General features: G+C 44.6%; 2 protein-coding genes across 4 annotated transcripts in view; one reads left to right on the top strand and one right to left on the bottom strand.

The window, feature by feature from the left end:
* LOC134449562 (serine/threonine-protein kinase 3-like) overlaps positions 1–15,312 on the bottom strand; it is a 187,685-nt gene extending 172,373 nt beyond the window's left edge. Inside the window, exons 1-4 of the mRNA XM_063199570.1 lie at positions 15,176–15,312; positions 11,607–11,687; positions 8,621–8,749; positions 5,841–5,955 (exon numbers count right to left, since the gene is read on the bottom strand). Of these exons, the coding sequence (XP_063055640.1) occupies positions 5,841–5,955; positions 8,621–8,749; positions 11,607–11,687; positions 15,176–15,198 (348 nt within the window). The 5' untranslated portion in view covers positions 15,199–15,312. The remainder of the gene's footprint in view (positions 1–5,840; positions 5,956–8,620; positions 8,750–11,606; positions 11,688–15,175) is intronic.
* A 6,415-nt stretch (positions 15,313–21,727) lies between these two features.
* osr2 (odd-skipped related transciption factor 2) lies at positions 21,728–25,860 on the top strand. Of its 3 annotated transcripts, none has more exons than XM_063198278.1 (4): positions 21,728–21,996; positions 23,756–24,469; positions 24,834–24,933; positions 25,323–25,860. In XM_063198278.1, the coding sequence occupies exons 2-4, from the start codon at positions 23,817–23,819 to the stop codon at positions 25,503–25,505; spliced, it is 936 nt and encodes a 311-aa protein (XP_063054348.1). In that variant the 5' UTR covers positions 21,728–21,996; positions 23,756–23,816; the 3' UTR covers positions 25,506–25,860. The 3 variants fall into 3 exon arrangements, with proteins under 3 accessions (XP_063054348.1, XP_063054349.1, XP_063054350.1); XM_063198279.1 differs by having other exon boundaries at positions 21,743–21,907; XM_063198280.1 differs by having other exon boundaries at positions 21,743–21,996; positions 25,405–25,860.
* The last annotated feature ends 203 nt before the right edge of the window (positions 25,861–26,063 follow it).

Here is a 26,063-nt window from a genome sequence, read left to right as displayed (position 1 = left end):
TCTATGAGCCCGGGACAACTTACCCCTTTGTCCCCATCCTGTCAGCTTCTCTCGCCGTCACCATTGCTTCTCCAGCCAACACGGAGACAGAGAGAGAGAGAGAGAGCCAAGGAGGGATACGGAGAGGTTTTTCTCCCACAGTGTCAGTCAGTCACCTGCTGGCTAGGCGTAGCGGCGGGGAAGGCCGGCCAGGCTGACCCTGGTTAATCCCGGCGTCCGAGCGAGAGCAGGGTAATAAATATGCAACAGTAGTCAGCGCCGAGAAGCGGCAGCCGCTCCGCTCTGACTCACCAACCCCGGACCCTCCGCTTTTATTGGAAGTGGAAACGTTGAACTAAAAACAAAAACAAACTTTTTTGGGGGGAGTTTGGAGTCTGACGACGAGGGCTGTTCTGCAGTTTTTTTCTATTATTTATTTTATTATTATTTTACAAAAAAATTGTGCGTCTCGCTTGTCGGGGCCTAGCGCTGAGACAACTAGGAAAACTCTGACCTCGAATGAAAGACTCAACAAAAACACTTTGAAGCTACAAGACATGGGCGAAATTAAGCTCCCAGGTGCAATAATTATTTCTCTGGCAATCGCAAAGGCCCAGCTGAGGATACTGCAGCCGCTGAGGAGAGGAGAAACAAGTTTTTCCAAAAGGAACGTTCGTCATAAATGACGAAGCACCGCATTTAGCAGAATCTGCTCTCGGCCAAAAAGGCAAGTGTCTTTGTGTTGTAGTTTAGAAGACAGCACAATTAGCCGTTAAATGTTTGAACATGTAAAGTAGCCTTACGTAAAGCTTGTTTATTGTACTTGAATATTTTTAGCGCATTGCCGCACAAGTACCTCGATGACATCATGTGTTATCCAATACATGTCTTTCTCTGACTGGCCATTTCTGTAAATGAACTCATTGCACTTTAACCTCTTGACAGCACTGGCGTTTGCCCTCCTGACCTTCGAACATGAAAACCTGGCCACAGAAGAAGTCTGTATTGGAATTTTTGTGATTTTTGTATGGAAACAGAGATTTGCAAAGCATTAAACATCTAAAGATTTATCACGTAAGGTTTTAGCAAATACTGCTACATTCCCTTGGTAGAATGAAAACGATAAAAAAGCCATCTGAAGAAAAACAAAATCAGACATACACATAAACAGGATTTCAGGGCCGTCACAGCCACATCTGCTACTGTCACGTGACGTCTTGTTGAGGCGTTGTGTTTACTGCGAGCAGGAGGTACCTTGAGACCCAACAAGACGTGAACAGAAGGCAATGGCCTCAGAGACAGCACAAGCAGTCAAACAGACAGACAGACAGACAGACAGATAGACAGACAGACCGGGAGGCCAGACAGATAGGAAAGCAGATAGGCAGACAGGGAGACTGAACAGCAGACACGCAGACATGCAGACAGACAAACATGCATGCAGACAGACAGACAGACATACAGACAGAGAGGAAAGCAGAATGGCAGGCAGGAAGGCAGGAAGGCAGGCAGAGAGATAGGCGTACATACAGGCAGGCAGGCAAGCATAGACAGCCGGACAGAGGCAGAAAAGCAGACAGGTAGATATGAAGACAGACAGACAGACAGGCAGGCTCACAGTAAAACATGCAGACAAACAGACCGGCAAGCACAGAAGCAGGCAGACAGACAGGCAGAGAGGCCGGCAAAGAGCCAGGCAGACAGGCAAGGAAGGCCGGCAAAGAGGCAGGCAGACAGGCAGGCAAAGAGGCAAGCACAGAAGCAGGCAGGCAGACATGCAGAAAGGCAGGCAAATAGGCAGGTAGACAGGCAGGAAGGCAGGCAGACAGGCAGGCAAAGAGGCAGGTAAAGAGGCAGGCAGACAAGCAGGCAAAGAGGCAGGCAGACAGGAAGAAAGGCAGGCAAAAGAGGCAGGCAGTCAGGCGGCTCCCCTCCTGCAACAGTAGCCTCTCTCTGGCTCTCATTAGGATTACCAGGGCAGGGGGCTGTCTGGGTCTGCCGGGACCACATTTCTGCTCAGGTAGCTAGACAGCCCAGTGAGGTGTGTGTGTGTGTGTGTGTGTGTGTGTGTGTGTGTGTGTGTGTGTGTGTGTGTGTGTGTGTGTGTGTGTGTGTGTGTGTGTGTGTGTGTGTGTGATGTTGGAGGACACCTTAAAAGGGGGGGTGTAGTGTGGATGTGGAGGTGCAGGTGGGGAGGGAGGCTGGGAGAGGAGAGGAGAGGAGCACGGGGGGAGCGCTGGGGGGCCTTTAAAAACGTCACCTCTGACAGAGTGCCCGGGACATTCTGTGCCTGAGTGGATTTATGCCCCCGCCGCCGCACCGCTACACTGTTTATGCCTCTCGTCAGCCTATTAACAACACCGCGGCATGGAGGAAAGCAGAACGGAGGACGGAGAGGAGGGGTGGTGGTGGTGGTGGGGCACAAAACAGGTGCCTTGGAGTTGGAGAAAGACAGACAGGTTTAGAGAGGTTTACCAGTCCACCCGGCATGCACACAGACTCACACACACACACAAACACACACACGTGCACGTGCACATGCGCACACACACACACACACACACACACACACACACACACACACACACACACACACACACACACACCATGAGGGGGCCTGTAGTCTGTGGCTGTCTTTCACTCACAAGGCCACTGTAGTCACAGGTGGAGGTGCGTCTGGTGCAGTGGTGTAGACTGGGGGTCTGGGGGTGGGGGAGTAGTGAGGTGATGGTGGGGTGCTAGTGACTTTACAGCCACTCACTGTCGAGACAAAGCTGCTTTTGCACTGGCAGCAGGGCACCTGGGGGGGGGGTGTATGACGGCGCCAACTGGCTGGAGTTGGGGGACTCTGACAGGGAGTGAAGGACAGGGGAGTGGGGGCAGTGCCGTTGACAGCTTTGGCTGAACCCAGGACAAAGTCCTCTGAAAGGGCCCCCTACCCAATTAGACCTATGATTTTTGGCCCAGGCCCGAGCCCGAACCCGAACCCGAGCCAATTTCGGGTCGGGTCGGGCCTGAAATGTCACTCATTACGTTCGGGTAGGGTCGGGTTCGGCTTCTCTATCGTTGACAGTTTTTTTTTTTTTTTTTTTTTTTTTTTTTTTTTAAATAAATAAATAGGCTATGTAGGCTGTGCGTTAATAATATTCCACGTCAGTTGATAATCCAGCAGTGCAGTGCCTGCTGCTAGAATGCACGCGCTTTCCCTCGCCTCTCCCTCCCATCACAGTGCGCTGAGGCATTTCGGCCGTGTTTTGGCCACGAGAGACGCGTGGTCTGCAAAAAACAGAGGTCGCCTCATCAACCCGACACATACTGTAGCCTAATAAACTCTTGCAATGGCAATTCAAGAACTCCTTCATTCCTGTTCTGCTGCTCGCGTCGTTGTTCTTCTTTGTCTCGCTGTCTCTCTCTGTGAAAGTGCCGCGCTAGATTTTTAAGGTCGTACTGCTGCTGTGGCTTATGGCCCAATGATCAGCCGGTCAAAATGACGGACGCCCTTAAAATTTTTCGCCAACTCTTAAAAAAAGCGTCAATGATGGATTATCGCTTAATGTAACCTCTGTGCACTGCAGTGCAGCATACACAGAAATATAAAAGATGGCCTGCATGTTTATACAGTCTATTTAACTTAGATTTCGTAACAAAATACTTTAATGGCTTTAATTTAAGGGCTTTGATTTGTTATCATAGATCACCCCTCCTTATAAATAAAATTTGAAATTTCGGGCTTCCCTCGGGCTCGGGCCTACACATCCAATAATTAGTCGGCCTCGGGCCGGGCCCGGCCCAATTCCCATGGGCCCATGTCGGTTCGGGCTTGGATTTTTTTACCCGTTCTTACCTCTGAATCCAATACATTCAATGTAATGAGGACCCAATTATGGGCCCCCAATCTCCCTGGGCCCAGCCGGGACACTGGCCCCTTTTTCCCCCCTTGTCAGCTTCCCTGAGTGGGGGAGTGTGGAGGTTGGTTTAGGGGTAATAACTGTGGTATGCAGCATGAATCTCAACGTTTTTTTGATCACAGCAAGCCACATGGTGGGTAAAAAAATGAAACAAAAGAACAACATACACACAAAAAAGCCAAAAAACTGAACTAAACACCTTGTGCCAGAGAGCTAAATCTGGAGAATGCCCTCATCCTTATCCGAGGGGGATCTGTTCTGCAAATGTTTTCTCCTAGCTGTGTGATTGCTTCAATCCCTCAAAAACATTTCGTTATGAATGATTGAAAACTGCCCCCACCCCCAACACACACAGGCACACACACACACACACACACACACACACACACACACACACACACACACACACACACACACACACACACACACACACACACACACACACACACACATGCGCATGGCTTTCATAACGGTCCAGAGACTGTGCTGAGCGGAGCGGGCTTTACGAGACCAAGACGGGTTTGGGACAGTTTCATAGAGCCCCCTCTGCCCATATTGCAGGCAGGAGGAAGCAGAGGCCGGGGTCACCCGGAGAAATAGCACTTCCTCTGAGCCACTGCAGATTTTTCTTCTTTTCTTATTTTTCCTTTCTTTCTCTCTCTCACTTTCTTTCTCTCCCTCTCTCTCTCTCTCTCTCTCTCTCTCTCTCTCTCTCTCTCTCTCTCTCTCTCTCTCTCTCTCTCTCTCTCCCTATTGGTCTTTATTTCTCTCTTCTCTCTCTAATGAAACACTGGGCTCTCGCCTCCACGAGGAGTCTCATGGTGTGCTGCGTGTGCCGCATGTGTGTGCAGTGTGCACTGAGCTCACAGCTGGGATGGAATCCTGACTCACACTTTGTACACTCAGGGAGGCCAGGGGGGACGGGGGCGGGTCAGTTGTCCCAGGCCCAAACAGACAGAAGGTCCAGCATTGTGTCATCATTATGTTGTATTTATTGCACTGCTATTCATTACAGTTAGCTACAGATTTATTTCAATTTAATTTGTCCTGGGCCCAGCCAAAGCTGTCAACGGTCCTATGTACATTCACACTCTCTGGTGTCTTCCTCATCACTTCTCCGCTATGCAAGCAGAGTGCTTGAGTCTCTGATAAAGAGTGAAAATTCAAATAAGGATTGGTTCAAAACCGTGGGTCCTCCTGAGCCACAGCAGGCTAATACCATACCCATTCCAAATGCGGACAACATGCCCATAGGATCATTTCCCAACCCTCTCTCCCAACCATCTCCTGTCAATTTTCCACTGTCCTCCTGAATAAAGGCACAAAAGCCCTAAATGAAATAAATTAAAAGTCATTCATTATGGTCATCAAGCTGTGATGTGCAAGTCCAACCTAAAAAAAACAGTGTGACAGCAGTTTCACATGGTTTTAGAAATGAAATCAAGTGCATTCATGATGAGACTGACAGAATGACAATCAATGAAACTGTCAAGCAGGACTGGACTGGACTGGCCATCTGGCATAGTGTGCATTTCCCGGTGGGCCCCACACCTTTGTGGGCCCCTATTTTCAGAAATGCTTTAAAAAAATCATTACATTTCTGAAAATAGGGGCCCACGAGGGTGCGGGGCCCAACGGTGAGTCAGGGGCCCCTTTAAGCCAAAAGTGCCTGGGCCCTATTTCTCCCCCAGGCCAACCCAGCTGTCAAGAAACAGTACACATTACAATTTAGACAAGATACATGTGTGTGTCTACTACATCAAGCTGGGTTCTAAGAAGCTGTTTACATGTATATGTATATTTTTGTATACACATTGGTTTTGGCCTCTCCTTTACATGTAAACAGAGTTACCCAAAATGCTCATTTCAAAACTTAAATAATATCCCCGTTAGAGGATAAAACGGATTAAAAGTATCCACATATGTGTAATCAGCACCTTACGTCTCTCTTACCGTCTTGTTCCGTGCTCTGATGAGATCCGACACAGAACCGGCGCCGCAGTACTCCATGACGATCCACAGGTCCGTGTTCTTGAAGTAGCTGCCATAGTACTTCACCACATATGGACTAGAACCAGCAAACACAACACGCATGAAGAGAGATCATTAGAGTACAGTGCACGCCTGCAAAGGACAGCCAGTACTAACTGAATGAAATGGTTGCTGTAATCATGTAATGTAAATTATAATTATGAATCATAATTAAGCGGGCTTGCAGAGCAAGGCCCGATTCTAGTAATCTCTAAGTACGTTTATGCTTGCTTTGTTGCTTCTCTTGTGCAGGGCAGTAAAAATAGAAAATGGATCTCCTCCTAGGCCTTTCGAGATAGAGACACCGTTCAAACACTAAAACGACCGTCTCGGCTTGGAGATCATTCCGTGTCTCTTGTCGTTTTTCCGTTTTTGGCGATTTTGTGCAAGTTTGGGTCCCCATTGAAAACAATGGTAGAACCTTCAGGAGACAGTGTTCCGTCACTCTACAGATCAGAGTGTAGGAGGCTTTTTCGGTCATAAAACATCAACACTTTCACCTAGAAGTTTAGTTGACGCGTTGTTAGCGAGCTCTATGAGATTACTCCAAACTGTGAAAGTTTCATGTCCCAAACTCCCATTAAGTTTTAAATGGCCGGTGTGTAAAAACGGCAGGGATAGCCCAATTCCTTTTCCCATTGGCTCTTGAAGTGCCTTTCTGAAGAGGTCAGCACATGTTCCACAAAAGGTCCATTTGTGACTGAACCGTTTAACCTATAAACTTAATTCAAAGACTGTTAGAAAGATCACATTTATGACTTCAATCTGTGCACAGGACATGTGCCAATTCTTTTTAGTTTTTTAACAACAGCAAGCTAAAGACCTAGAAACTGTTTTTGATTCTGCCCTCTGCCTTAGAGCACCATACTAACTGCCATACAGTCAATCAGAACAGGTGCAGCCAGTGAAGGATTCCATTTCAACCAAAGAAACTCAAGAGAAAGAACAATCTCATGGCGGGGAATGCATTGGCCACGGTGTAGTACGGGGGCGTTGCCTGAGGACACGAGTGGATGGAAAATTAACTCCCTTGCGCATGGTCATTGGTCAGTGGGTGCGATGGATGCCATTTTCGTACTCCCTTGCACATGGTCAGTGGGGGCGACACCATGATGGATAATTTGTGGCCAAGTAACGGCAGCTGTTGGTCAGCAGTAATTGCTGGGGGTAATTAAGGACAGCTGACAGACATTCACGCTGTCCTATGACCTGTTCCACAGTGAATAACATTTCCGTACTCCCCTCGCCATCATTTCCTACTACGCTGTTATGACGTGAGTAAGCCCTCTTGTCTCAATCCTCTTTGATTTCAACTGTCACTGTCTCAAGATTCCATTCTTAACGAGCACCTGCAACTACAGTTCTAGAAGTCTATTGTTCAGCTCTTCAATGCAATCTGATATTGTCTTGCTGGAATGTTTATGACAGCCAGCTGCTTGGCTCAATGGTAATGGTGCTGGATTAGAGATATGGAGGTTGGGAGTTCAAATCCCACTCGGACCCATGTTGATTTTCAAAATTATATCATATGCAGTGTTCCTTAGCCAACTTCAAATACCATGTATGTCATTTAATATCAATGACAAAGGTGCTGGATTAGAGATATGGAGGTTGTGAGTTCGAATCCCACTCGGACCCATGTTGATTTTCAAAATTATATCATATGCAGTGTTCCTTAGCCAACTTAAAATACCATGTATGTCATTTAGTATCAATAGCAAAGGTGCTGGATTAGAGATATGGAGGTTGTGAGTTCGAATCCCACTCGGACCCATGTTGATTTTCAAAATTATATCATATGCAGTGTTCCTTAGTCAACTTAAAATACCATGTATGTCATTTAGTATCAATGGCAAAGGTGCTGGATTACAGATATGGAGGTTGTGAGTTCGAATCCCACTCGTACCCATGTTGATTTTCAAAATTATATCATATGCAGTGCTCCTTAGCCAACTTAAAATACCATGTATGTCATTTAGTATATCCCCAAAACGCGGAGCTACAACACTTTCAAGATGGCTGAATCCAAGATGGCTGAATTGTTTGGCCCATAACTTCTGACTGGGTGGATGGATTTTTCCAACATTTCTTTTAGGTTTGTTTTCTCAATAGTACTTTGTTAATTTAGGGATAGAGATATAAAAAATAAAACTGCTCATCTCTGCCCCAAAAGGCGAGCCCGCTTCCAACATTTTCTGTGAGAATGCAATCTAGTTTTATTATAACATCAACATATTAACAGATGCTTTTACTCAAACCCACACATGTCAACACATGTAAGAAAAGACAGCGCTGCTGAGAACACTGTAACCTAACTAGTCGAGTTTCATCCAGGATGGCCAGGTTATAACGGCTTTAGTACAACGAAGTAAAGATGTATGACGTGTGTGTGTGTGTGTGTGTGTGCGCACACATGTGTGAGAGAAAAGAGATTATATAGTGAGAATAACATAGTGTGCAGATGTGTTCACAAGTGTGTCTGTAGGCATGTGGGCCGCGCGCACAGACCAACACAGCATGCGTGTGTGCCCGGGCGCGCCCCTATGTGCGTGAGAGTGACTGTGTGTGTGTGTGTGTGTGTGTGTGTGTGTGTGTGTGTGTGTGTGTGTGTGTGTGTGTGTGTGTGTGTGTGTGTGTGTGTGTGTGTGTGTGTGTGTGCGCGCTCCCCCACCAGCACCAGCGTAACGAGCTGCGTCTGATACCTGTCACACTGCTGCATGATTGATATCTCCTTGATGATTTCCTGCAGGTCAGATTCCACGGGCACCTGCTTTATGGCCACCACCTGGCCCGACTCCTTGTGGATGGCTTTGTAAACACTCCCATAGGACCTGCACAGTGCACACGCAGCCCACAGCACAGCATAGCACAGCATAGCACAGCACAGCGCAGCGCAGCGCAGCGCAGCGCAGCGCAGCGCAGCGCAGCGCAGCGCAGCGCAGCGCAGCGCAGCGCAGCACAGCACAGCACAGCACAGCACAGCACAGCACAGCACAGCACAGCACAGCACATATGAGTGGAAACACATATATGGATATGGACATGGGGGCAGGGGCACGCACACACACACACACACACACACACACACACACACACACACACACACATTAAGAGTTAGGAATAAGTAAAAAAATATATATATATTCATTCATTCATTCATTAATTCATTCCAATGTTTCATTCATTCATACAGTACACTTTATTGTCATGTTCAATAATTCATGAATTAATTCATTCTACTGTACTTTTGCATTCATTAATCATTATAATAACACATATTTAATGAATTCATTCAATCATTTAAAAGTTTATTTCAGTGAAAACGCACAGGTGCAAACGACAGGTGTTCATCTTTGCTCCAATCACATCACCCATTCTGCTTAACATCTACATTATGTGTCAGCCATCCTTCTGATCCCACTACCTCTCACTCTTTCTCTCTCTCTCTCCACCTCTCTCTCCCTGTTTCCCATGTCTCCTTGTTCCCCTCTCTCCCTCCCTCGCACGTTCCCCTCACAGCCTCCTCCTCTTCTCCTCTCTCTGTGGTCCTCATCTGGAGTGGCTGACCCAGAGCCTGCTGAGTGACTGGAGATGGCATGTCACCCCCTCCCAAAAAAAAAATCACCATACCCCCTGACCCACACCTTCCAAAATCCCCATCCTCACCCCCTCCAGAGGAGAGGGCCGCGAGGGGGATGGAGGAAGCCGGCCGAGAGGCAGGCAGCAGCGGTTGGCTGGCGAATGGGAGTCTGGAGTGAGGGTTGAGCTGCGTTAACTGTGGGTTTTATGGGCTGGAGGAGTACAATATCATGGCACTTTAGTCTCAGGCGTTTTTACGCGCCTTTGGAGCGCGAGAGCACCGACGACCGGCACTGGCGTGGCAGGAGGGGACTGCGGCCGGCCGGTCATGCGGAGGGAGGGAGAGGTACTACGGTGCGGGCTGGAGAGAGGGCAGGCTGGGGAGCGTAAGGGGCTGGGGCTGGGGCTGGAGCTGGGGCTGCTGGGGCAGGGGAGAGGGCAGGGGATTGTAAGGGGCTTGGGCTGGGGAGAGGGCAGGGGAGTGTAAGGGGCTGGGGCTGGGGCTGGGGCTGGGGCTGGGCCCCGTTAAACAGATGGCAGCAGAACAGAGGGGCGGCACCATGCAACACGGGCGGACGCAGATGGAGAAGAGATCACAACCCCAAACCCCACCCACCGCCCAAAATCTCCCACCACCAACCGTCTCTCCACCATCCAAAACTCAGCCCCCCTACCTAACCGGCCGCACCCTCCACCCCACCAACCCCTACACGCCATAAGGCTGGAATGCACCACCTCACCCTGGGCGGGTAGGGACGGGAGGAACGGAGAGTTTGGGGGGCGTTTGGGGGGTAAATACTACCTTTTATACCCCAAGGCAAGGGACAGGCTTGGGATCAGTTTCTGTGGTTTGCGGGTGATGCTGATTGCAGCAGGAAGCTCCACAGGCCCCTGATCCACAATTAAGGTACAAAAAAACAAGAAATGTGGAAAGAAAAGGGGAAGGAAAAGGAGAAAAAAAGGAGGGAAGAAGGGAAGGAAAGGTAACTGCCTGGGTCCCAGGTAGTGAGGCACAGAGCTGGTAAGTAACCAGAGCCTCCTGGCTGCTCCCTGAAATTAAGTCTCTATTCTGGGGAAGGGCCAACTAACTGCTCCATCAGGCATGGAGTGGAGGAGTGCAGCAGGAGGAGGGTTGGAGAGCAGAAGGAGGACGGAAAGGATGAAGAAGAGGAAAAAAGGGAGCAATAGAAGGAAGGAGGAGAAGAGGAGGAAGGGGAGCACGAGAAGGAGTTCTATAGCAGGCGGCCACACATGATCGCATACTGTTTTGCTCTGTTTGACTCTTGTAATTAATATCCGTTTGTCATTGGGGATTAATGTGTAACTAAATTAATTTGATGTCAAACATTAATTGCAGAGAACTCGCAAAAGGACCATTGGAGAGAGCCTGGGAATTGATTGAAGTCAACTGATTTATGGTTGAATACAAAGAGAGAAACGCATCAAACGCATTCCTGTCTTTTTTAAAATGATAAAATTTAACAGACAAGGGATTTAAATAGTATCCCAATATAAACAATGTCAGAAAGTAAACAACAGTGGAGAGAAACACAGAGAGCAATGTACAGTATGTCATTTTGAGCATGCCACAGAACACCCATTGAGAGGGGTAAAGGGGTAGAGAGTATCGAGTAGAGAGAAAGAGTACGACAAGGAATGAAAGTGAGTAAAAACTAGGCCCACATCCGCAATACCATGTCCCTGAAACTCCTCTGACTGACGTTACACTAAACAAAATGAGTGTGTGCGTGTGTGTGTGTGTGTGTGTGTGTGTGTGTGTGTGTGTGGAGAGAGAGAGAGAGAGAGAGAGAGAGAGAGAGAGAGAGAGAGAGAGAGAGAGAGAGAGAGAGAGAGAGAGAGAGAGAGAGAGGCTGAACAATATGTGAACAGTGTGTGTGTGTGTGTGTGTGTGTGTGTGTGTGTGTGTGTGTGTGTGTGTGTGTGTGTCCATGCATGCACAAGACAATGTCCTGCATGTGTGTGGACTTTGCCTGTACTGTATGTGTCTGTATCTGTATGTGTGTATCAGTGGAATCCCAGCAACAGCAGCGTGTGACCCAGCAGATGCGCAAGACGAGACGAGAGGAGACGAGACATGGTGGTTCTCACCCCTCCCCGAGCTTCTCCAGCATGTCAAAGACTTCCTCTGGCTGCTTGGTCAGGCTGTCTTCGCTCAGCTTCTTCAGCTCGCTGTGGGTAAGAGGAAGCATATCATCACCACATGGGCACTGACCAACCAGCCAACCAACCGACTGGGCATAACATACTTCAGCAGACCCAACACAAACAAGCTACATGTCAGGAGGAATGAAGATCGGAAAAAAAGATTTCCAAAAGCCATATAATTACGGAGAGCCCCCATCTCTTTGGTTCAATAAAACATTTTAGTGGTGGCCTTTTTTTTCCGGAGCTATGTGCTAAATCATCACATCGTGACACAAAAGCGAGCGAACAGACGGAGCGAGGCATCTGAAAGACATTTCTCTCGAAGTCGGATGCTTATGGGGTGTACCACTGTTTGTGCAGAGCCTATAGAATGTCATCATGTCAATGAGTGGAAGAATACGATGGCTACATTTGAAGAATGATTGAATATACCACTACATTGTAAAGCATCATGCATTGCAGACAACACTAGTCAGAGAGTGCATGATGTGTTACCAATTTACATGATGTCCATGAAGTACAATGTTTATGACAGGCCCAAATAAGAAGAAAAAAATACCAGTAATTGTTATAATGAGTAATAATAAGCTCTGGGCCTTCAGGGTTTTCACACTATTGTGATTTGCATCTTCAAAGAATCATAATACTAATAATCATCATCGTCTTTTTGTAGCATTTTTTGTCAAAATATGCCAGGCTAGCTTAAGCAGCTGCTTGAAATGAAATTAAATCACACACACGCGCACGCGCGCACACACACACACACACACACACACACACACACACACACACTTGTATATGCGGTGGAATCACAAACTCATGGCCTCTACTCTCACTATTCTTCCTCCATCGTAAAAACTGGAATACTACGTCCCATTTTACCCTGCATCCATTTTTTAACGGTTTCTTGATAAGCGCATGCACTAAAATAAATCAGTGCTTCTGTCCTAGTCTCTGAGGAGGAGAGCAAAGAGAGAAAAAGGCGCTACCCAAATAGGACAAAGAATGCATTGCCAATTTCTCCCACAGGATACAAGAAGCCAACTATTTTGACTTTGGGAGGCCGCTTCAAAAAACAAACAAATGACACTGACATATTATGGTCTGTCACGGGGTAAAAGAATAGAACAGAGAGCCGGTGACGATTTATGGCCATGTCTACTTCATCTCTCCCTCTGTGGGTGGTGTCTGCATCGGTACAAACAACGTCTGGATAGGAAAACAAATAAATATTCTCATAAAATATAATAAATAAATAAGCTGGCTTTTTTACAGTTGAATATGATGGTTTGTATTACCACCAGACTCAAGGATGTGTCTGGTGAGGCAGAATTCCTACTTCGGTAATGCCAGACGATATCAAAAGCTGCATCTCTGAAAGGGAAAGGCACATTACAATTTTCCCCAATGTCAAGTGTTCTAGCCTTGGTAGTGTGTGAAATGCCCAGTGATTCGGTGTTAAATGGTGTTAAATTCATTAACTACAATCTAAAGCCACATATTCCAAATGACCTAGTTTTACCTGTCCAATTCAACCATGGTGATCATGGATCCAGATAATCATTTGGAATATGTGGAACGGTATGTTGTTACCTAATGAATCCCGGTTGCCCATAATTCATCTCTAAGCATGCTGATCCAGGAGAGAAGCTAGCCTGGTTTTACCAGACCACATTAATTACTTTGTAATTCTTTTTGCTCTTGATTCGCGATGCCCTGGGGCGCTTGGGTAGGAGGAGTGAGCTCAGCTCTGGTTTGAAATGAGTGATGACCAATCGATCGCTGACGTTCATGACGTATAATTACTGTGCGCCCAAGGGCATTCGCTTATTGGCCGGCCGCCTGGAGGACGACTACACCCTCCCCAGAGAAGCGTGATGAGACCATTCGTGAATTGTGAATCGCGAAGTAATTTAAAATGAATGGTCCGGCCTCTCAGGCTAGAGAGAACCAGCCTCTGCACACTGGTCCCTAAAGACCATGAAGGTCATGGTCAAGGCCATGAAGGTCATGGGCCATCTTGTCAGTCTCCATATGCTGGCCAGTGTGGTGACATTACTTTGGGTACTTGCTCAGAGACCCTGATCACATAGCCCAGGGTAGCGTAGCGTATATAATTCATTCAGGCAGATATATTTTTTAAAAATGTGAAATTAATGCCCAATAACGTAAAAATAAAACTAATGTAATGTGTAGTAGTCTACTGCGTTTCAGTAGGTCTACAATTGCAAAGAATGACACGGAAACTGCAGTAGACAGACAGAAACAAAGAAATACACTCAATTTCCAATCTCAAGTTGAGAATGGTTGTCACTCATTCACTGAGCTGTCAAGCTTTACAGGTGTCTTGGCCACACAGGAATTCCTGAGAAAATCTTCTACTGTGATTGAGCTGGCCAGACAGACAACAGTGGCCAGACAGAATTGTTCACAGTGATGTCAATTGGTGCGCAGGGTTCAAACTATTTTATTGTCTCCAAAAGTGATGCACCGCAGACGTTCCTTGTTATGTGTTGTAAGACAATCGTGAGGCCTTAGCCATTTGTGGTGTAGCTAACGCCATTCAACCACTGTCAAATCTGTCACTTCTTCTTTGCAACAGACATGACTCTCAAGAGGTATTTGATCAATAGCATCCAATTATAAAACATGATGATATACTGTAAACATGCGTGATTTTTCAGAAGCTATTTGTCTGTGGAAGGCACCAGACCTTATTTGATGTCTGCTTAGTCAAATTCTCAGCAGCCTCACCGCCGCAGACAGAGCAAGGCCTTCACTTGTTTGAGAAATAGGACATGCCATGACAAGATATATGATGACTTACAACGGTATTTAACTCAAATAGCATTGTTTTCTCTGAAGACTTTGTGGCTGAGAAAAAAACGCTAATGTGCACCAGCTGTTTTCTCAAATGGAAGGGAGAGGCTGTTGTATTAGATTAATCACGTGGCTCAACTAATTGATTACAAATGTTACAATTTAGAAAAGCGCGCGTCCGGTGAGGAGAATCGACAGACAATGCCGCGACCTCTACAGATTGAAGGAAAGATTCCACTTCAGACTTTCGCTTGAGAATGTAGAACTATGGTTCACCACCAGAAAATCATAGAAAGAAAACGTGCCGATGCCTAGGTAGAGCAGGTAGAGCTCGAGCCTACTGAAAGGCGCGCGTTGCAACAATGAGGGGGCGTTACCCTATCCGAAAAGAAAACAAAGGCTGCTGCTGCTGCTGCATGTCTCTTTCGAGCGTGTGGTGAGTGAAAGTACCACTTCCAGTCACGTTTCACGCAGTGCTGTTCAGCGCAAAGCCACACAGATTATAACTCTATCGTGTCCACAATCTACCCAGTGTGGACGTGATGCACGTGGTCGCATCCACACGCGTAGCAGCAGCAGCATCCTCTGCTGCTGCTACAATAGCCTGCACTGGCGCAGAGCTGAGCTGATGGGACAGCCGAAGTCGCACCCCTCTGTGGTACCCCCTCATACAGGATGGGCTGGCTACCAACCTTTTGGGCGCCGAATTCTCCATCTATGGACCCTCCAAAGCACTGACGCTGCACAGCAATTGTTCAAAGGCGTGATATGTATTGTCCGTGCACGCCTACAATTCAAAGTATTCAAATATCATTCTTGGTTCGCTCGCCAGCTGTTCCGCGTGTGTTCTGTGTACTGCTGACAATTTGGTGGTGTCACGGGCAAGTGCTGACAAGCATGCTGATAGTGGGACGATCCTCCCCGCGCATGCCCTCCGCTGGTTGGCTGAAATCAGCTCGAAGGGATGCCCCCACTGGTTTATGAACATATCCATTTCACATCATGATGACTAACTGGACAAAGGCAAAGAAAGCGAGCATGTACTTTGTTTTGTGTGTCGTGAGAAGAATGCATAGGGTAAATATATCCATGTTCGCTAGAGCTCAATGACATGGAGACCACCAGGCTATTATTTCATTTTCTCTCCAAAACTGTAGGCCTAAGCCATTCTTTCTTTCTTGCCTATCTCTGTACAGTTTTAGAAACAGCCCTTCCAATCTATCCAACAAATTCAAATGAAAAGCCAAAACATTATTTGATTATACACATTTTACCATCAATTGATATGGCCCATTTGTGACCCACAGATCAATCTGCATAGTCTTAAATTGTGTGTGTGTGTGTGTGTGTGTGTGTGTGTGTGTGTGTGTGTGTGTGTGTGTGTGTGTGTGTGTGTGTGTGTGTGTGTGTGTGTGTGTGTGTGTGTGTGTGTCTGTGTGTGTGATCTGCTGGAAGGCTGATTGTACTCAAGTCTGTGCTATATTTAATGTGTATTAGGTTTTTATGTACTTTTGTACTTATGTAAGATGACAGGCACCTTAATTTCCTTTGGAATAAAAAGTTCTCTACTCAACTCTGAAACACCTTAACCCCTTAACCCCTTAGTGCAGAGACTATATTATACCCTTACTGTCACCAACATTGAAATGGCTATGTCTTAATCTGTTACTTAAGGCTCTCTGTACTGGTATAGCAATGGTGTTATGATGTAATTGAGTATTTTCAGCAACTAGTGAATAGGCCCGCCGGTGACCCCATCTGCAGTAAGAGGCTATAGGCTACTTGATTAATCAACACAACTCTAGAGGGACACATTAGCCATGTATGATTAATAAGCCTATGTGTTTGGATTGAGGAATTCCTACCCTGATTTTTGGTGTTTAACCAGCATGTGAATTATTGGTAGCCACCGGTGAAAGTAGACAGGTGCGTAGAACCAGTATAAAATGTATAGCAGTTGTGCAGTACCGGTAAGACAATAGGTTTAATGCTGTCCAAAAACCCACATTTGAAAATAAGCTCTGCTATTTTAGTATAAAATACATACAACCACACTATGCCATTTGAGACAAGTGTCCCCCTAAGAAGAGACACCCGAAATAGTCATGAAGTGATATATAGATCTGAAGTGCAGAAGTTTATTTTGTTTGTTTGTTGTTTTTGTTTTTTCCCTAGGGTGGGGGTGGGGGGAGAGGTAGCACTGGTAAGAAACGAAAACTACTTTCACCCCTATTGGTAGCATATGAGTATGACCAGCATGTGCTAATAATTCACAATCCATCAGAATTCTCAAAATCTACCCCCAAAAACAGTGTGATTTATTGGCTACAAACATGGGCCTACGATATTAAACTTGTTTGACAGGATGCCCCAGACTTCACTGGGAAAATACCAGCTGACTCACTCAAACACAGCTGAGTTTCCACTGGAGAACTAAATCTACAATAAATTATATTTCATATGCACACCGAAAGACCACATTGCCAACATGTACAGGCAAATAGTTGTTACAAATAGACAACAAATTGTCAAAAAATATATGATGAATTATTCTACATTTGAATAGACTGTGTGTGGTATTTTTTTTTTAAATGATAGATTCTCAAAGACATCCAAGGATACGTAGGTGCCACACTTGTTAAAACACCCCCCCCCCCTCCACACACACTCTCTCTCACACACACACACACACACACACACACACACACACACACACACACACACACACACACACACACACACACACACACACACACACACACACACACACACACACACACGAGAAAGTAACCCTTTGGTGGTATACAGTACTGTAGATATCGGCACCTGCCGGGGTCTTTTAACCAGTCTTTATCCCTGTCTGCTTGCTTGCTGCTCTGGGAGTGAATGAGTTAGTGTGTAGGTGGGTAGACATGAGGGGGCTTGGAAACCAAACCACAGCCGGGTGCATTAACTTACCACCATTTCCACTGTGGACTTCACTTCCTGTCACTGCTGTGTGTCGACTGTGAGATGTGTGACGACAGTCGGTTGTCAGGAAACATACTTCCCAGACATTAAAAAAAACTACACTTAACCCCCCAAAAAACATCTCAAACTTGGTGAACTGAAAACCTGCTTTGTGAAAACAGGGGCATCAGCCGGGTCCTTCACAGGTAAAAAAAATATATATGTGACTTCTTTTATGTTACTGTGTTGTTCATAAATATTTTGAGCTTTATTCAGTGTGCTTGTGTAGCACTGCTGTCCCCGCTTTCCTGATAGGATTGGGCTATTAGTGCACTTTACAAAATGTCACCTGATGTCGCCCCAAATGTAGCCTACCTAACCTATAACTCCCATTTCTTGCATGTGGTGAGAATGTCTTGTGACGAACAGTGTATTCAGTCTGATCTTATACGTACGATGGGATGACACACTGTTGAGCAATATTAAGGGACTCCTTAATAATGTGACTATTGGGCATAGATAAATGATTACATACACCTTCAGTGTTCAAGCAGCAGGTGTATTTAGTGTAGTGCTGAGGAGCAGTCGGCAGTTGTGATTTCCTGATTGTTGTGTCAGCTTCGGGCAACTCGGGGCATTGTGTCTCCCCTTATATGACGACGGTGTAGCTTTTCATGCACATTGTGTGTGTGTGTGTGTGTGTGAGTGTGTGTGTGTGTGTGAGTGTGTGTGTGTGTGTGCGTGTGTGTGTGTGTGTCCGTCCAGCTGCTGGTTGTGAGCGAACTCTGTCAAGGTTAGAGGATCTAGATTACGGAAGGGCAGACATGGTTCAGCCATTACATGATCTAGTCTCACAGCAACAGCAGCGTCGGCGGTCTCGAGATGTCTCATGAATGACTGTTGATCCATGAAGTTATTATTATTTAGTCTAAGTTGGGCCCTGTGTAGAAATATCTTTGGTCTCATTGTTTTGTTTACCTTTTTTTCTTCATTACAGTAAAAAATGTCTCACATTAAGAGTCACAAAGTGACTACACCACACATGGCCATTGAAAGACACTCTCCTTTATTGTCGACAGGGGGGCTAGTTAGACATCAGACAAGACCTTCTCCAGGAAGTGGCTCAGGGTTTTGAACAGAAGAATCTGCAATGCAAACTGTACGCATATATGAATGCTAGATGCCGTGCTTTTGAATAGTGTAGTGTGAAAACAAGAAAGTACATTTTGGTGAAGGTTGATGTTTTTCTTGTGTAGGCCTATATCTAGAACCAACCAAGTCTGTGTACACACAGTGCAACACCAAGCTCAAGTAAGCCCTTCCGAAAACCATTTTTTCCCCCTCACAGAAACTGAGTGTGTTCACCCCCCAAACCTCAAGATGTGCTCTGCACAGCTCCTCTCATGTGACAATGAGCTCATAGAGTCAAGAGTTCCTCAAAGGCTTTCATAGCAAAACAATGTAGTGATGCAGTCATAGCCTGCAACTCAACATGTCTTGGCTACAGACAAATCTACTCTGTCAAGAATGTGATGTAGACATTCTGGTGAGAGATCAAATGCGTTTGTGATTATTTCATAGAAGCTGTAAATCAATGTTTTCAACTAGAATACAATTTTATAGTTTTCCATCAAATTATGCAAACTGATGCTGCGCTTTTTACGCATAAAAAATGCGTCTGGTTTCCTCTACGGGTGGCTTTAAGTGTGACCTTCCTTTTCCTGTGACTGGCATTGAATAGAAACTGGCAGTAGTGAACGTGATTTTGTGTATTTCTAAATATGCTTTACAGGTTGTAGTCTAAATTAGGCTACTGCAGCACGCAAAAAATCCGCCATTCATTTTGCGCTTCTTCTCTGATTGGCGGTCAGCTTGCAACGGAAGTGAAAATGTGTTTTGCTCTGGTTATTCATCTGTCCGCAAACACCTTTACATTTTGAAATAGCCTGTAGGCTAATTGGTGATAATTCAACCATTTATTTAAAGGCCTTCTCAAGCGGCAATTTATTTGACAAGCAGGCCGGATCTGCATGCGCATTTTAATGCGTCGAGGTAAATGACTACAGTTTCAGACGTGTTTATCCCGTGCTGTTGGATATGAAATGTTTCATGAGTGTGACTCTAAAATCCTTAAACTATTGGCTATAAAATTATACAATCATTAAATGGTCAATAGGCTATTGGCTATTTCCAGAATAGTCATACACGTAGACTATCTTTGATGCATTTTCTGAGCGTGCCTTTACTGTTAATCATGATTTATTTTGTTTTATAAAATGTACACTTATTGTAAATATTCAAGTGCAGTTTTATAAAACTCACTTGACTTTGAGAGAAACAGTTCATGATCCGAAAAAGTTCTGTTCTGTTGTAATAGAAATGCTTTTCTGACCCAAATGTTGTTCAACTTTTTTTGGCATTCGTTTACAAAATGCTATAACGCTCGTCTCAATTTATTAATTACATGGGCCTACCTACTTAACGAATAAAACATACATTTCGTCATTATCATGTAATCCACGCCGGAATTTCTGCAAAATGTGTCGAATATTTACCTTTTCTCTGCAGTCGTTCATTTAAACTGTCTTGTGTTTATTTTGGCCCCATCGCATTTATTATAAAATAGTAAAAATGTCATAGTGTCTTTTTCACGCACCTGACAGCGTTTCCTGTATATCTCCTTGCCGTGAAATTATGAATGAAGCCGCAGCATGTTCATCCACCTCGAATTCAACACAGTTCCATCCCTTTCCAATAGACGGCGCTGCAGCCCTGGAGAAAAATGTGTTTCTGTCACTCCTGCGAAGTGTCTCTCAGCTTCTCATCCTCATTATTCGCAATACCAGCTTCAGTGCTTTATATGTGTAAAGGTCAGCGTGCGAACAATGACATGGGCCTACTCTTAAGTTTAATGTAGGCTACTAAATAAAGCTCTAGGCCTATATCTAATTTTCAGTATTATTCAAATTTAAAGATTAACAAAGCATTTCTCAATATTCTCGGAAATTCCGTGTAGACATTTGTTTTTAATCTGGGCAGTGTTTGTTCATCGCCATCTACATGCATTTGTTATTTATTTATTTTACTTCAAACAACATTAAGTGGCCCTGCACTGACAAGTGCAACAACATTAACAGGTGTAAGGCTTGCAGCTGGAAGATACCGGTTAGGCCTAATGCATCTCTGCCTCCATTTTATTTAGCATATTGCTTTTCACAGCTAGGCCAGTTTCTGATATGGAAATTGGATTAGCCTATAGGCTTATAATATGTGGACTTTTTCGTAAATGAGTGAACAACAGTAAAATGTAAGATAGCTGTGCGTTTTACAATTTGGATTTTGCGGGCTCTGACATTTAAGTCCCTGGCGCAGAGAGTAGGCTAAGGAAAACATAATTGTTGACAGATTTTTATGGCCAATGGTGTTGAAAGTTAATATGCGTATTTTGTGACGTGAATTATATAACTAAGCATATGAGATCATATAAAATGAAGATGGGGAGACGACACTTACTATGCCAGAAAATGAATTGCATTCATTGTAGGTTAAGTCATTACTGGACATTCAGATATAAGCTATCATTGCCACCAAAGTAGAAGTTATTAATGTCATAATTTCAGTCTCAATCCAGTTTTTCCATCATTCTGACATTTTCACTGCATATGTATTAAATGCAAGCTACTGTGCCATTACTGTCGCTCACAATTTGTAGCCTAATTGTTGCTCGAAATATCTGGAATACCTTATTGTCTCAGTTATATTAGGCTATATCAAGTCTCTATTTATAATTAGGCCTAGCCTACATGTCTTGTAAAGATGGATTTTGGATTGCTGTATCTCACTCATTTGAAGAACACACAGTCTCAGACATATAGACAAAAAAATGAAAATTAGACACGTCATAACCCCAAATGTAGCTAAGAACAGCCCAGTGGTTGTCAGACATACCAAGCCTTTACGCACGACTTTACCGCTGATGCAACAAGTCACTCAAGTAATTAAATGCATGTTTTTGAGTCGTGGATTAGGAATAAACCACGTTTTCCTCGCGCTGTGTTTTGTGAGTATCCAATCCAAAGAGAATCTGAACCACCCTGAAAATGTTACGGTTTAGATTTGAGGTGTCAGATCCATGTTGAGCCGAACGCCGTCCTCTTGAATTGTAGTTGCTATCCAAACACAAATAAACAGAGAAGAGCATTGGAGTTGATCGCGGGTGGAGGGCGTGTCGAGGGCGGGCTGAGCGCGCTGCAGCTCCGAGCCCTGAAAAGTGGGACCTGTTGCGCCTACTCTGCACTCGTGTCGAACTCGCAGATCAGTATACAGCAACTTCGTGAGGGCAGCATCAAGACAAACCAACTTTGTCCATTTTGTTCGCAGTCACTGAATCTCCACTTAGAAGATATAAATAGGACGTGGGCTCAACAGAGGGCAATGAACTGTTTATGGACAAACTCGGAAGATTGCTGCTGAATGTACGTGGGTGTTCCTCGCCTGCGCCAGGCGTTGTGGATTACTGAGAAACAGTCCTCTTTGTGGCGACCTTTGGCATCTATTTATAGGGGTAAGATTGTTGTTCCGTTTAAAGCGAGTGGTCTTTTTTATGCTCATTAGATTTCCTCAACAACGTTTTATTTATAACAAACATATACCTAGATCTAGGTGCACAAACCGAGCTGTCAAAGACACCAGTCGCCTCAAGAAACGCAACCATGTTCTGCGTGCAATAGGTGACAAAAATATTGTAGCCTGCTTAGCACAGCCAAAACTACCTGTCAAATTGCCTTCTGATAGGGGCCGCGTGCGTTTAACTATGTTAGATCGAGCGTACCGTTTCGCAAAATTGAGTGTTTCGCTTGTTTCATAGTAGGCTATACCACCGTTGTTCTCTAACTTGGTGAAAGTTTCAACGAAGTCGCGGGGAAACTTCCTTCACAGTCAGCGTTAAAACAGCTGGACGAAAAACTCCAAAACACCTTTTCTTCCCAAAGGCGCAGCTTGTGTTAAGAACCTGAAATGGTAATATATTGTTATTTTGAGTTCGGCTACGGTTGCCGGAGAATGCGCCTAATATGAGTTAGGCCTACCTGCTTTTCACTTACATTTCCCAAACGGGTGCCCAAACAGCCTTATCTTTCCTCACCGAGCTATGTTTAGGGTAGTCGTCAAAACAAGCAGCGTATCAAATGATGTCGTAATTCCCAGATTTATGAACATGCACTTAGCTTTGCTGGCTGTTTTTATCTTTGTGGAATTCTCGTTGATCTCCATAAAAACAATAATCTAAATTGCACTACAACAATCAGTCAAGGTGCCGTAAAGAGAACCGCATTATGCAATGCGCTTACTCGATCTCTTGCCTATGGAGTGCTTTAGTTTGAAACATGGCATTAAGCTCCAAGGTTATTGTGCTGCCGTTGCTGGACGAATGGACTAAGTAATTTTTTTTTTTTTTTAATTTAGTGAACAAAAACCACAAGTCAGGACTGCACTCTCCGGTCCTTTATTCGAGATTCCTCAATTAGCCTTTCTCATTGCTCAAGAAACCATTCATATTTAAACCTTCACAATAAATCACATTAAAGTAAGTTAATATCCGAGAGGCCTACGGTCACCTGCTTGTGTATCAGACTGTCAAACAAGTCTTGCAAAATGGGATTCAATCATGTCAAGGTGCAAAGGAATTGATTCTTGATTTATTTTGAAAACAATAACCATAGTATCCCTGTAATAGCCTAATAATATGCATTAGTAACCTTTTTGTTATTGCACTGAAAAGGGTCAAATTATTTTGTTCTGTCAGTTACAATACAATCATATCGATGTTTCATAGGCTATATATAGTTTTGCACTTGAAGTCACGAATAGAATACTGATGGGAGAGTGCGCATGCCTTTTTGATCAAAATCTTAAAAATGTAGGCTTAATTCCTGTTACCCATTCAGAATTCCTTAATTTGTCCAATGCATTTAGGCATGGATTTGCTCGACTGAGACATGACAATTATGGACTGTATTTTCTGTCTAATATCAAATAGTCACACACATGAAACATGGTTTATATAATGTAAACGCATTAGCGTGATATATTTCAGCAAACCAGAAATATCCCAATCCAAACGAGCAGTAACAACAGGGCCAAGTCCAACAGCCACTGGAATGTAAAAGAAGCGACTGAATTTCCACATCTTTCCTCCACAAGAGTTTAAAATATTTTGTCAGCCACATGACATCGCATTGTTTGCCAAGTTTTTTTTAATTTGTAAAGACTGCAGCTGTGGCAATGTTGCACTAATGTACCCCATATATTGTTTTTCCCCCCAGGTCTCGAACAGGAGTTTGATCCTTGACAGTGGCTCCGTCTCTGAAGAAAGATCTGGTGAAAATGGGGAGCAAAGCACTGCCCGCGCCGATTCCACTGCATCCGTCCTTGCAGCTGACAAACTATTCCTTTCTGCAAGCTGTCAATACGTTCCCTGCGGCCATGGACCACCTGCAAGGACTGTATGGCTTAAGTGCTGTACAAACTATGCACATGAACCACTGGACTCTGGGCTATCCGCACATGCAAGGACTGAGGTCAACGATTACCGAAATGGCTGCAGCTCAAGGCCTGGTTGATCCCAGGTTCACTTTCCCCGCGTTGCCCTTTGCCGCGCACCTTTTTCACCCGAAACAAGGCGCCATTACGCACGTCATACCGGCCCTTCACAAGGACAGGCCGAGGTTTGACTTTGCCAACCTCGCCATAGCCGCTACCCAGGAGGACCCACCAAAAGCGGGGGAGCTTTCCAAGCTGACCGCAGGCCTAAGTGGCGCAATTTCGGAGCTGAGCAAACTCTCACCGGACAGAAAACCTACACGTGGACGGCTGCCGTCCAAAACGAAAAAGGAATTTATTTGTAAGTTCTGTGGAAGGCACTTCACCAAGTCCTACAACCTCCTCATCCACGAGAGAACCCACACGGATGAGAGGCCGTACACATGCGACATATGCCACAAGGCCTTCAGGAGACAAGACCATCTCCGGGACCATAGGTAAGCAATGGATTTGTTCCTCTAAAAGATAACCATGAACAGAACGTTTCTAAAATACCCCTGCTATAAGTGTAAACGCCACTAAAAATAAAAGAGTCGTGAAAGCGTTGAGCTGTGTGCTGCGACTCATAACCAGTGTAAATTTCTTTGCTGTGTAACATGCACTTCTCTGTGGTTTGCTTTCAATCACAACTGTAGTTTCTCTGTTAGTGCTGGAGGGCGCTAAAGCATTGCTTTGCAGAACTGTAAATCTCGACTTTGCATGTCCGTGGAGTATTTTTTATTGTGGAGCTGAGTTGCTGACTACTATTAAAATATTAAAACGGATTTCCTAACCACGTGATATGTGTGCGTTAATTTGCAGATACATCCATTCCAAGGAAAAACCGTTCAAATGCCAGGAATGTGGGAAGGGATTCTGTCAGTCTCGAACTTTAGCCGTTCACAAAACATTGCATATGCAGGTAAGGTATATCTTTTTTCTAATCTATTTATTCAGATTAATTGCGCACATATTTTGTTGGTTAAGCACACTTGTGCAACGCTGGCGAGGAGGCTTACATACAAATTGCCTTGATGTTATTTATAACTGGTGATATCACAATGCTTCTTTAGACTAACGATGCTCAAAATAGCACATAATGCGATCCATATGACGCACAGACAGAATTGAAAATGCATGAGGACAGGGAGAAACCCAAACAGTAGGCCTATAATGATTTCTCATGACCTGAAGAATACATCATGAAGTGGGCCATTTGAATAATGAATGTATCGTGTTCAAATAAACACCTACAGAATAATACTGGTCTTAAGGGAAATAATCATATTTGCTTGCTTCAAATCTAAACAGGAATCTCCTCACAAATGCCCCACATGCGGAAGAACCTTTAATCAAAGAAGTAACCTGAAAACTCACCTTCTCACCCATACAGACATCAAGCCCTACAGCTGCGAGCGCTGCGGAAAGGTGTTTCGGCGCAACTGTGACCTGCGACGGCATAGTTTGACACATACACCCCATCAGGACTTCTAGTTTCCATGGCTGGACAGAGAAATAAAACAAAAAACTAATGTACACAGGAAAAAAAACAGAGTAACGGCTACACAGATTGGAGAATACTCAAGCATGGACAAAACGGACATGATAAAATAAAGCAACGGAGTCAGTCATGGCCTGAATATGACACACATAACAACAACGAATCCTGGACTTATTTTATGGCATCCCTGTAAATACATACCCTGGACTCCTATGTAAATAATATTTCCCCTGTTTTTTTTTTCCTTTTTTGTATTTGTTCTGTTTGATTTAAAACAGTTGACACTTGCCTATATGTGGTTGTTTGTTAAATGGTATTGTAGAAATAAAACGTAATTATAACCAAGAAGTATTATTTCCACTTTAACTGATTTTTAACGGCTTGAAATATTCAATCTTGAATTATAAACGGAACAACAGTAGAGCCTGTATTTCACAGTGCCCTGTGTATGAGGTGGAGAACTCGCAAATAAGTCAGTTTTAATCTTTTACCATCAAAACATGCAATAAATCATTATTGAGCTGGCGAGTACTCCTCAAATAACCCTGTTC

The sequence above is a fragment of the Engraulis encrasicolus genome, chromosome 5 (genome assembly GCF_034702125.1).
Source record: "Engraulis encrasicolus isolate BLACKSEA-1 chromosome 5, IST_EnEncr_1.0, whole genome shotgun sequence".
Lineage (NCBI taxonomy): Eukaryota > Metazoa > Chordata > Actinopteri > Clupeiformes > Engraulidae > Engraulis > Engraulis encrasicolus.
Note: the sequence above shows the minus strand (reverse complement) of the source record. Positions and strands in the feature narration are given on the sequence as shown.